The sequence below is a fragment of the Procambarus clarkii genome, chromosome 52 (genome assembly GCF_040958095.1).
Source record: "Procambarus clarkii isolate CNS0578487 chromosome 52, FALCON_Pclarkii_2.0, whole genome shotgun sequence".
Classification (NCBI taxonomy): Eukaryota; Metazoa; Arthropoda; class Malacostraca; order Decapoda; family Cambaridae; genus Procambarus; species Procambarus clarkii.
This window is the reverse complement of record NC_091201.1, coordinates 32280872-32294518: the sequence shown is the minus strand read 5'-3', so window position 1 is coordinate 32294518 and position 13647 is coordinate 32280872. Positions and strand designations below refer to the sequence as shown.

The following is a 13647-nucleotide window of genomic DNA, read 5'->3' as shown; positions in this document are numbered from 1 at the left end:
ACGGTAATGATGCACTGTACAGTACTGTACTTAAACAGCAACTGACGTACAGTATAGTAACCTACAGCACGGCATGTATTTGTTTTCAATACCTCTTTAGCATAATATGGGCTATCTTCACAAAGAATTTTTGTATGAAAATAAAAATGAACAAAATATTAAGACAACTAACACAAGGATCCAAAATATGAAAAAAATATTAATAAGAGAGCTAGTTCTTCAGTTGTGCTACAACCTACTGAACCCTATAAAGAAAGAATGCATCCAGAAACAGAAAGATTTAAAACTTTTAGAAAGTTGTTTAACATCTTGATGACTGTGTACCTCTATTTTTCCTCTTCTTCATGTTTGTTTGCAGACTGCATCACACACACCCAGCTGCAACTTATTTTTTAAGGCATTGGTTTAGAACATCTTCTTCTTAACTGCTGTGTATCTCTCCATATACTGAAATGACCAAAGAATGAGTTATGCACTTAATTTAATATGTATTGTACATAAGGGAAAGCTGTACAAATGTATCAAGTTATTAAGTTATACCCCCCCATCCCCAAGGAGATCTGAGACTATTCATGATATACAAGGAGTGACTACACAGTTGACAGACTGTTTTTTAATTCATAAAAGTGATTTTGTGATTACAGTGGCACTTTAAAAAATCCAAATCATATCGTTCCAGATCCAATCCAGGTTACGTGACAAACCAGATTTCTGAAACATTGCCATGTTTTGGTTATCACTAAATTTTCTGAATTTTTCTTACAACAAATAATATAGTATTGCTTGCCTATGTTTGCTCGTGCATATTTAGACATTCTACTTATATATAAATAATGATTTTTTGTGCATAAATAATTATGCAAAATCTGGATTTTTTATAAATATGAATTTTGGAGGGAAAATCTGGTGGTGAATATTGTTTACTGCACTTTTAATTTTATTTTACCGATTCTATAAGAAAATCTATTAGAGCAATGCAGGGGGATTCAAACCCTCAAGTTGTGTATTCCCAAGCTGCACACCTTTCCTTTGGACCACGACATGGTATAAATTATACAAATACAGTATGCATAAAACCTGGACTGGCTTTAGTAAGGGGCCTCCAGATGTCCTGTGGATTCGGTGAAATCCTAGGTTGTATAACAAAGCCCATGTTGTGGGCCAGAGGTAAGGTGAGCAGTTTGTCAAGGGTTCAAATCTCCCGCACTGCTCAAATTGATTCTCATTGATACAGGGTATTGTGTTTTTAATGGATTCTTAACACTGCATATATTTTGTTATGATTTAAATTCATTACTTCTTCCTGCTCTATATTTTAAAATTTAAATGAAATTGGAGGCATCACATAGAAAATGAAGTATATTAAGACACTACTGGACCAATACTGTGTTATACAATATGCAGGTTATTCTAGTTTACTTTCAGACTGCAGGAGCCACTTTGAACCTCCCTGGCTGTCAAACACAACATTTTCATCCTCAAGGATCAAACTCATCAATCATAGTGTATCATGATGATTTTTTTATGCAAAAATGGAAATTAAAATAATACAGTATTGCTACAGTACAGTATTTTGTATTTTTTACTTGCATATACAGTACATATGCAGTATGCTTTAAACTAAACATACTGCATGTGCCATATTCTCTATTATTTTGAATGTTTAATTAAAATTTGTATTAACTTTTTTTTTTTTATGGGGTGGGTGGGGGAGGACCTATATGCCTGTAGCTTCTTTACCAATCGTAATGCAGTAAAAGTTGAATGACTGAGATTTTAGTTTGCATTTTCTGTATTTCACACACTCTCCTCCTCGTGCAACTACTTATAAGCTACCTGTTCATTTGAAAAATCTCAATTAAAATACATGGTAAACTATGCAAGATCCCTAAGTGATAGACTCTGAATTCCAATTATCATTAATATTCATTACTTTTTCAGTAAAAAGATACTGTACCTTGGCATATCCTTCCACTTCTTCAAATTCTTTCATTTTGAACAAATTGCCATCCACACAGAGGAGTGATACTTGAGAGTCAACCAGGAGCTCTACAGGTAAACTGGTTAGTGTTAAGCAATTCTCCTCCAAGCGTAGAGTCTTCAAGCGGGGACATACGGCCACAGACGGAGATATTGTAGATATCTGTTGAAGTTTATGATTACTGTAACTATATATGGTACTATACACCAACAAATTAATAACAGGGATTACAGTTACTTTATTCAGTAATTCAAACCTAAGTGATAGATAGCTAAGGAAGAAAACTGTATGTGGAAATCACAGAATTTCATCAATATATGTATAAACAATTACCTACCTGATTCATATTTAGATTTAGTTCCACTGTCTGCAGTTCATCTATGCCATCAGGAATAACTGTGATATGATTGCCACTCAGATCTACAACATCTAGCTGGGGCAGCCCACACAGTGCCAATGGGAACTCTGTAATCTTGTTATCGCTTCAAGCAAAAGAAGTACTAAATTACGTGCTGCAAATCTCCATTATGTTTGCAAATGAAATAAGGAAATGTCTCTAATTGAGTCATCTTATTCTTCAATATTTAAACAAATCTTGATTGGAAATAATTTGTTTCCTTATACAAATATTACTACTAGAGTGTATTATTAGATAAAAAACAAACTTTGTATGAATAAAGAGAATATATAACATATACTACCTGAGTATGACAGATTTAAGATGCTTGAGATCAGACATTGATGCTGGCAGGGAAACAATGAGGTTTGACATCAAAGACAATGATTCCAGTTTTGTCAGGCTTCCTGTTTCTTCTGGGAGATTACCTGAGACATACAGAAAAAGGAAGTGCTGTACAGTACTATATCATACAGTACATTATACAGTATAGATTTTACTTACAATACTTTCTTCTATTAAACTTGAAGTCTTCCTTTTGTAATTTTGGATGAATGTAAATTATACAAATCTCTTCAGTGTCTCATGATCAACTAAATAATTTCATTTAGGTTTCCCTAAAATTACAGCAATCATTAAAAAACCGGCGGTGAATGTAATGAAACGCCATTTTCTGGGTGAGGACCCGGAGGCTCCCCGGAGCTAACCGGCCTGATATGATTACATTCAATGCTGGTTTTCTGGGGGAAGCCCTTTTGGCTCCCCAGAGTTACTTACCCAAAGACAAAACATGAGGGGGACTTACCCGGGAGGCAGTCAACCCCTGCTCCTCAACGTGAAGTTGAGACAACTGGCTGCAACCGCCGACCCAATGCCACACAGGCCCGACTAGACCCAGGAACATTAACAAGGTAGCGAGCAGCCAGGACCCTGTTCGACCTCCAAAAACCTCGTGCCCGAATGTCAGCTCAAGACATATTACCGAAGACGGCAGCCAACGCAACAAACTTTGAAATGCGTTGTGGGCACAAGGATAGATTACAGGCTGGCTGGACCGAATAACCCTGCGAACGACCTGGGAGACCTGACCCCTGGAACAGGGAAAAAGAAAAACCGGGTCAGCCAAACGCGTGTCCCTGTCCACTGAGGCAGTGGCGCGCAGGTAAAGGCAGAGAGCCACAACCAGACACAACACATGATGCACTCCCGGCATAACTAACCAAGCATCCACAATCCGAGGACCCCCTCCGGAAAGTAGCAGGCTCATTCTTCGCCAGAAAAGGCGAAGGGGCTATCAAGGGGCTGCAAACGAACAAGCCTACCACCAGGAGAAAAAGAGCAGAAATCCCTATGCCGAAGGAGAGCATGAAGCTCCCTGACCTGACCCCCAGAGGCCAATGCCTACAGGAAAGAGACTTGGAAAAACAATCCTAAACCAAAGGGGCCACCACAAACTGAGGAGAAGATAGAAAAGTGAGCACCCAGTCCAACGACCAGGACAGCTCACGCATGAGCAGGCCGGTGGTGAAACAAAGCACGAGACAGCTTGTGGAATGGTGCAGAAGTAACATCAATGCCAAACGCAAGCTGCAGCAGCTCTGCCAGCACCGCATGATACGAGGCAACAGTATTCGGCGTAAAATAACGGTCCTGGAACAACCATGAAAGGAAAACAACTTTTTTAGAGACATAAGTAAACCTACAAAGGGATAAGAAATAACAGAAGGACCACCAGGAAACTTCATACTACCACCTAGACGAAGCATGCAGGTAGGACACCATCAACAAAGCCACCTGCTCACCATACAAGTGGTGATAGGCTCGAGTCAGAAAGACCAGACGCGAAGATTCGAGAAGATCGAACCAGCCATGTAACCAACCGGACCAATCTGCTGAAAGAGGCAGAGCCACGGGAAGACCTTCAGGTTCAGACACCGAGCAAGCAGTGCCTGAAACCAAGGCTGGACCGGCCATCAAGGGGCCAGAAGAACAACTCTCCCATGGTAAGTCTCCAAGCGAGTTAGGACTTGGAGCAATAGTGTAACCGGGGAATAGAGGTACAGGTAACCCCACCTCAACCAGTCCTGCTTGAAGGCATCGACCCTGACGGCCTTGCGGTCAGGAAAGGGCGCCACACATACACTGGGAGACGCCGCGATGACACCGACGCGAAGAGATCCATCTCCAGAGGCCCGAACATCCGGCAGAGCCAACTGAATGACTCGGTGTCGACCATCCATTCCGTGGGCAGGGGAATGAACCAAGACAGGCCGTCCGCCAGGACGTTGGACCCCCCCCCCCCCGAACGTAAACGGCCAGGAGAGCCAAATCCTGAGAACTCAGCAGACGAGTCACCTGAAGCGACCAGTCCCAAAGAGCCAAGGACCGCATCGAACTCCCATGGTTCAGGCAATGAACCACCTGGGAGCAGTCCAACCGGAGTCTGATCGTCGATCTGCAAGCGACCCGAACCTTTCAAAGTGACATCCACACAGCTGCAAACTCCTGCACCGACCTGTGGGCCTGATGGAACGACGGACCCCACCACCCCTGGCCAGCCAGGTGAGCACTGGTCACAAAGCTCCAGTCAAGAGACGATGCGTCCGTGAACATCAAGGCACTGAACCCCAAAAAACCAGAAGAGGAAGTCGGAGCCGCAGCAATTGTCGCAAGGCCCTCGGAGGCTGAATCCAGCAATCGCGAGAGAGAGGCAGAAGGGATATCCCCAAAGGAACCAGAACAGCCAATGAGGCCAAACCCGACCTGGCGGGTAGACCATCATGGGAAAGTTCAGGCTCCCACCTGAACAACCTCCCCCCCTCCCGGGGATGGAGGAGGTTGTGTAGACAGTGGTGCGGTGACATCATGCTCGTTTGCTCGTTTTCATTTGGGGGAGTTCTGCCCACTAGTTCGGCTTTCAATAGCAATATTTTAACCAGAATAGGGGTTTGTTTTAGGGCGCTTACCTTTCTGGTTGCCTGACCCGGTTGATGGCAGACATAGAATGCTTCCAACCACCCAGGGGTTTCTATAGGCCATTGCTCCTTGTGCCTCTCTGAGGGGGGCCAGGTTCTGGCCCGTGGTCCTCAGTAGACCTAGAACTCCATGTGCATTGACTGATGTCAGGGTCTAATACATTCATATCAACCCGGTTAGCTCCAGGAAGCTAAAGGGGCTACCCCCAGAAATATGGCTTTGAGTAAACATGATAAGTTCCTTTATGAGCATAAATCATTCAGTGACCCAACTGAATGCCATTCCCCCTATGTTTGCTCATGCATATTTAGACATTTTAGACAAGGATTATAAAGTCTCTGGTGACATTTTTGGCATCAGCTCTACAGGAAAGCTTTCAAACAGTTCCTGCAGGGTTATAAAATAGGCTCGGGGACCACTGACGATAAGCTCAATCCAGCCTGGAATGACTAACAGAATGTATATTCACTGATGCTGCTCACCACGTCAGGGATAGGTAAGACAACTGTTGGTCAATGGTTTTAATGTTGGTCTAAGAGGTTTTAACAGATGTGTAGTGATTCATGATGCACAGCTTGTATGGATGTACAGTGGAATTTATGAGCGAGTGTGTGTGTGTGTGCGTGAATCCAATAATGCTATCCACAATGAGCATTCATAAAAATGATTAGTAATTTGTGATCAGTTATCACGATTAGTGATTTTTATAATACTGCACATTCTCATCCAGTTTTACTCATTTAGGCAAGTTGTGGATGTATAGTCTTTAAAAGCATTTTATACTTTTGTAATAGTAAGTCAAAATTTGTGCTAGGTTAAAAAGTTGCAAACCTATACCAGAGCTGTAATTTCTTATGGGCAATTTACATGTTTTTTCCACTCATTCTACTTTATAATACTTTGAGTTCAGCATAATTTTACAGTGAACTGTAATGTAACACCAAATGAACTACAGTGACCTGTAATATAACACCAAATTTTACAGTGAACTCCAATATAAAACCAAATTTTATAGTGAACTGCAATATAAAACCAAATTGTACAGTGAGCTGCAATATAAAACCCATTTTGTTGAATTTAATATCTTCCTACTAAAAAGATCTCAAGAAAAACTGCAGTAAAGAATCCTGTAAAACTTTTCTTGGGCCTAGTGCATGATTCATTACTGATACTGTGAATGGTATGTCGAGTACCTGTACTTAGAAACAGCACTAAGGTCCTCACAAATTTAATTATGTTATAACAACTTGCACTTAAAATATTAGCAAGGTTTTTGGATTGGATTTGGATTAACAGCACTGTTGGACCTGATAACTAGTAAATTCCAAGGTGGCCATTATTAATGATTTTTTACTGTGCATTTGAAACAGAAGTAAAAGTACATGCAGAAATCACAAGATCGTGATATATCAAATGAACAAATTCACAAGTGGCACAGTTGAATAAGGCACAGCTGGGAACATCCCGTGTGTAGGTTCAAACCCTCATCACGGCCCTTGTGCATTCGTTCAGAAGTAAAAGTACATAACTTACTAATTTTGTTTGAATTTAAATTCAAGTGCTTGAGATTGGAGAGGTCACATACAGTTGGTGGCAATACATTTAACTTGTTCTGAGAAAGGTCCAGAGTCCTGACGACCTTGCTTATGCTTGATAAGTCAGGTAACTGCAAAAGTTAAAAATTAGTCAGTTTTTCAGTGTCTGCAGCATTCATAATTACTAAGTTCCAACAGCTTATAATTGTTAGGTGTGGAAACATTCAAACAGAAGTACAATCAGCAGTTGTATTTAACAGAGACAATAGTCATACAGTATTTTAGACTGGAGGCGGCCTCTTATTCCCCTTGAGCGAAATGGCAGGACCTAGAAAGGTACCTTTATATTCCTATTTTGCAAAATTATGTATACTGTATATGATGAAAGGAAGCACTTGAGAAATGATACAAAAACAAAAATTATAAAACACCCCTGGGCCAAACTCACAACCGTTGGGGAAAATATGGAAAACTACCCCGGGGCCAAATCGCAGCTGCTGGAGAAAATATGGAGAACCTCCGGGGACAAATCACAGCCGCTGGGAAATTATGGAAAAACCCAGAGGCCAAATCGCAGCCACTGGGAAAAGCAAAACGTCTGCAATTTGGCCCAGTTTCTACTACTCAGCTGCGTAACAAAATTTATTTTGATTACAATCGAAGAACAGCTTGGAGAGATGAGGAATGGCAAGAGCAGTTGATTTACTGTGATATTTCTGAATATTATAATTAATATTATACAGTAGTATTATGTTCTTGTTTGTAAGCTTTATTATTATGATAACTGTAATTCCCTGAAAACATTGACTGATTCATATACTGTAGTTTTAGAAGTGAAAGCACAAGAAAAATAAATGTGACTGTTTATCCATTAGTTAAGGAGATCTGAGGCATAAAGTCATTAAGTATTAGCTCTTGTGGGGGTTTTCTAATGTAGTTTTGAAGCTCAGTGGCCAAACTTATCCATCTACCAGCCTTGGGATATTAAAAGACCTGACTTATGACTTACTTTTTGGCCCAAAAGTTTCAGAAAAAGACAAATCTGACATTCAAGTATGGCAGGGACAAACCAAAGCTTACAACTGCTAGTACCAATTCAGTCTGGTCACCCTTAGAAGCTTTGATAGATGAGCCATCACTTTTTCAAAACCTGCATCCATTTTCCAAACCCATTGCAACAAAGGAAAAATAGAATGGTTAGAAAGGTGGGGTCCAAGAGCTAATAGCTTGATTCTGCAGGTACAAATAGTAAATACAAGTTACAGCATTTCAATAAGGATGACCTCTTATTTATTAAGCATCCAATGTCTTTTTAATGTCTGAAGGGATAAATGAAGCAAGCTCATATCCATAGCTCTTAACCCTTAGACCATGCAATACATATACAGATGATTGGAGTAACTTTACCGAAACCACGCAATACACATATAGACGATTAGGGCTCTAGCGCACGATTTTAAATGCCCCACGAGGGATAGGGGCAGCTATAGTCCAGCCATGACCGATAGTTAACAGACGCCACCTAGAAAAAAAATCGTGGGTGTGAGAGCCTCAGTACTGAGTGAGCCACCAAGGCTGGCGCACGCAGCATGAGCTCACAGCACCGCTGTTCAGCTTGTGACCACAGCATCGCCTAAAAATGTCAAAATATATATGTACATGCTATTATTTAGCGATAGTATTACAGAAAATCCCTGTGATATAAAATGACCAAGATTCTGATAATAGCAGGATTGTGGTGATAATTAGCGCTGCAGTGGGAGGAGTAATCTTGGTGGGGAGGGAGGTAGCATTGTCTGCTGACTCTGTGTGACCACCTTTTACTGTCTGGACTCACTATACCAGCTTAGTGGTGTTCGCTATGTTGAACACAAATGTGTATACTTATATATAATCTGTGTATATAGTGTAATAACAGCAAAAGGAGTATGTTGGGAGCAGCCATTTTGGTGAGGAAGGTGGCATTGTCTGCATGACATGTCATGTTGTGTACTGGTGGCCACTATGGTCTTTGGGCACCATACCAGCTTATTTGTACAGTTATGTTGAATAAAACATGCAGATACCTATATGTAATATGTGTATATAGTGTAATAACATCACAAACAGTATTGTTGGAGGAGAAATATTAGTGTGTCTGGCCTTGAACCAGCGAGGGCTGCAGCCACCAGCTGACTGTGTGTGTAGCTACGTCTCTTATTGCCTGAAATCACCATACAAGCTTAGATGTACAGTTATGGTGAACAAGACATTGAAATAATTAGGTAATAATATCTTTGTGGCAACTCCTGCCTGACAGCTGGGGTGAAGCAGACCTTGTCTGGCGCCTGCTCTGTCAACACCTCATTTTTGCCAGACTTCCCCACCTTATTGTGGCCAAAATATGCCCCCTACAATTTTTTTATATTTTTCCCGTGATCAGGGAACACAAATGAACACTTTTATAAGACGAAAGAATTTTTTGGTATTTTTTTTGTGTTGCGCCTATGGGTGATGAAGGCCAAAAGGCCCTTAGCAGCTTAAGGGTTAAAGACACAAAACGACAACACTGATTATTCTCAGACCATTAAACAATACACACAACTAGATTCTTATCTATTGCCAAGCATAGATGACATAGTCAATAATTCTGCTAATTACAGTGTTTTCTACAGTTGACTTGAAGAATATCACCAAGTTCCAATCAAGGAATGTTACAAGAAGTATACAACTTTAAAATCTGGCTGGAGGTTGTATCACTTCTGTAGAATACCATTTAGTGTAAAAAATCAAGTTGCTGCTTTTCAGTGCTTGATGGACAAACTTGTAGAAGAACATCTCAAGAAAGCTTTTCAATACTTGGACAACATTACAATCACTGGACATACCCAGGCTGTGATATTTATAAATATCACATTCATTAGATTACCGCTATATTCATTTATTCTTGTTGTAAGATTCATTATTATGATGATTTGTAATTCCCTTTTGATACACTTGATTTGTGTTATTTCATATAGGGAACCAAGTTGAATAAAGCTGGAAAATTGTATTCAAGTATATCATTTATCACCATTTACTGTAGTTTACATGCTGAACACCTTCACAAATTTCTAGAAGTGGCAGGCTCAGAAACCTGATATTAATGAATCTAAAATCCATAAAATCAGTATCCTCTGTCAATGTTCTTGGCTATTGTGTAGGGAATGGTACCATAAATCCTGAACTTGAGAGGGTGCATCCCCTTCAGGAATTACCATCACCTATGAATGTGGAACCTTTGAGGAGAGCACAGGGAATGTTTGCCTATTATGCTAAATAGATCCTTAGTTTTTCAGATATACTGGTAATTCAACCTTAAGTAGAGAGTAGGATGTTTCCACTGGTGAAGCAGTCTTGATAGCATCTGAAGTTTTAAAAAAATGACTTGTCAATGTAATTCTACAATCTGTCAGAGACCTGCTATTTGTGGTGTGGAATGCCTCAGAAGTTACCATTTCAACAGTTTTGAGCAAAGGTGGCCATCCTGTTGTATTCATATCCACGACCATGCAGGGTAGTAAACTATTATCCAGCAGCAGAGAAAGAGACTACTGTCATTATAGAAGCAGTGCATAAATGGAGCCATTTCCTAGCCAGGCATAATTTTGTACTGATTACTGACTAATGCACTGTAACATTCCTGCTGGATAACAGAAGGCAACCTAAAATATAGAATAATAAAATGCAAGAATGGAGGTTAGAGTTAACATCACTCAGCTATAATATACAGTATAATTCTGGAAACGAAAATGTAGTTTGTGATAAGCTGACTAAAAGAACATTAAGCTGTTCAACATTTCCTAAATCACTCCGTGAAATTCATAATAAACTCTGCTGTCCTGGAGTGACTCTGCTCCTATACTTTGTGAGATCAAAAACTTTTCATACACAAGAGAAAATGTAAAAAGAACATTTGCTTCTTGCAAGGTTTGCACAGAGGCAGCCAAATTAAAGCCCCAGTTCTACAACCCATCAGAAAGGACACTCATTAAAGCTATTCAACCTATGGAGCAACTCAGCATTTACAGTATTTCAATGGTCCTCTACATCAGCAACCAGCAATCCTTATATGTTCACAGTTGCTGATGGGTATTTATGCTTTCCTTGTGAATTTCTGTGCCCAAATATCCACATGATAACTGTGATCAAATGCCTTGAAGTGATATGTAGTCTTTGTGGAATGCCCAACTTATCCACTCAGAGGTACAGTACTTCATTTTATGTTCTAGATCCTCAAGGCATACTTAAAAGCAAGTCACAACAAGCAAGACAATGCCAAACCATCCCACAGGATATGAACAGGTAGAATGGTACAATGGTATCACATGGTAATACCATTCATGCTTTCAGATGCATTACATTCCATTAGATCTACTTCAACTAATAAACCCCACACAAGAATTGTTTAGATTTCGGTGATACTCAACTTACAGAAAGTAATCACCATCCTGACTTATGTCCCCTGGTCTAGTGCTACTTTGACATTTTGTTCGGTCTTATAAAGATGACCCTCTAGTTGACCAGGTTGAGCTCACTGATGTAAATCCAACTTGTGCAAGCATTAGGTATCCAGATGGACATGAATTTACAGTATCTGTGTGATTTGGCTCCATATTCAACGAGTCTGACAACTCCCATGGAACAACTTGTCGAGTCTGATTCACACGAGTCAGCCTTCTCCAGTCCGTGTCACTGGGATGAGAATGATGGACCCCCCACTACACCTAGTATTAAAGATTGCAAATTGTCAAGCAAAAAATTACCCAGTGACAATGTTCCACCTTCTTCAGGAAGACCCAGAAAGTCTGCACTGGTACCAAGGCCTTATGATTATGGCTGAGATTAAGATCATGTATAGTAAATTAGTGTGGTGATGAGAAGTATGTATTTATCTGCTGTGTTCACTTATTATTAGCATACAATATAAAGAAGGGTAGAATGTGACATTTCTGAATATCACTTAATACTAGTATATAGTACTATGTTCTTGTTTGTAGGCATCATTATGATAACTGTAATTCACTTCTGAGATATTGTTACATTTGCTTACCTGTAACTTACTTTTGAGATACTGTACTGTATTTTTTACATTTGCTCTATATCATTTCAGATACTATGTAGTGAGCTGAGTTTATTAAAACTAGATGGTAGCATAAATATGTATAACTGAATCCTGATCACCACATTCACCTTATGGATCCTCATAGTTGGGGCCAGGAAGCCTGTTAGGCTTATCAAGATTTCCCCCTAGTACAGTTACTAACCTTCCTCAGGATGCCACCCATATCAGCTGCCTAACTCCTAAGTACGTATTTACTGCCAGGTGAAAGGAAACATTACCCAATGTAAGAAGCACATACCCAAGTGCTTCTATCCTACAACAATGTAATCCATTGAACTACATGATTTTATGAATACAAAGTGAGAGGTAAATGCTGTAAATGCCAAAACACTGTTGAATTTATAAACCAGCTAGATAAGGTCATCACGACAAATGAAGGGACCTTTGACAAGCCACCTGCTTCCTGTCCTTTGCCAAGGCCACTAGAGAGATAGTAGCTAGGTAAATTAAAGATAAAGAAAGGTGAGAAAATGCCAGCATGATAGAAAAAGCTATGGGGTCCATCTAATTACCACAAGCTACCACAAGCTACACAAGCTTCACAAAGCTTCCTGTCAATACGTTAGTAATGAATAAATATGATATGTTAGGCTGACCTAACATAACCTGACCTAACCTAACAACCAAACCAAACCTAACAACCAAACCAAACCTAACCTAACCTAACCTAATCTAACCTAACCGACGCTTGGATCGCGACTTGATTTGGCATCACCAGCTCTTTATTTTCGTATAATTTCTTTATTAAAAGATACTTTTTCAGATTAAAATTATGTTTTTTCGTGTTGTACATTCAGCACAAACATTATAATGAGTAAATATATCATATTTATTCATTAGTAACGTATTGCCAGGAAGCTTTGTGAAGCTTGTGGTAGCTTGTGGTAGCTTGCGGTAATTAGACGGATTGAAGCTATGTGAAATGGTTATTGAAGTACGTTTTGTATAGGGACTTAATGTCCCATTTACACTCATGAATTCAACTGTGGGACAGAAATGGTTGGGCACATTTCCTATCACCTAATGCCCCTGTTCATCTAGCAGTAACTAGGTACCCAGGAGTTAGTCAGCTTGTGGGGTTGCATCTGGAGAGCATACCTGGAGAGGGTTTCCGGAGTTTTACTCCCCAAGCCTGGCCTGAGGCCAGGCTCGACCACCTGGGAAAAGGTCAGTAGTTTGATCTTGGAGGAAACTTTGATATAAGCGTAATATGTAAATATATTATCATATTAATTATATATTATATACACTGGCTACCTGTCCCCCTGACAATAAATTATAATATATTGGGAACCACAGAAGATACACACTTAAACTTGTATATTATTTCTGCACATACTGTGTACCTTCTTTATCGAGTTTGTTCTCGTTAAGATAGAAAATATTTCTGAGAAACCTACTCTTACCTCTGCTAGCTTCCTGTTGGGACAAAACCAGTATGCCTGTCTTCTGAGCCGTCTCCAAGTGGGCCTTGACCCCGCTGGAGGAGGTTTGACCCATATTGAGATGCGGTTGACACTACTGCTCTCAGTCACTGATAGGTAAGTACCTCTGACACAAATTGAACCCCAGTTGACACCAATTAGACTCCAGTTAACACCATTGGACCCCAGTT

General features: G+C 40.0%; 1 protein-coding gene across 1 annotated transcript; it reads right to left on the bottom strand.

Moving 5' to 3' along the window:
- Nucleotides 1–266: 266 nt before the first annotated feature.
- Nucleotides 267–13625, bottom strand: LOC138352263 (leucine-rich repeat-containing protein 57-like). The gene is given in 7 exon segments (XM_069304637.1): nucleotides 267–447; nucleotides 1958–2143; nucleotides 2319–2463; nucleotides 2683–2806; nucleotides 6888–7020; nucleotides 13439–13456; nucleotides 13458–13625. Coding segments are annotated over 7 exon segments (723 nt in total). The 5' UTR covers nucleotides 13533–13625; the 3' UTR covers nucleotides 267–405.
- Nucleotides 13626–13647: the final 22 nt, after the last annotated feature.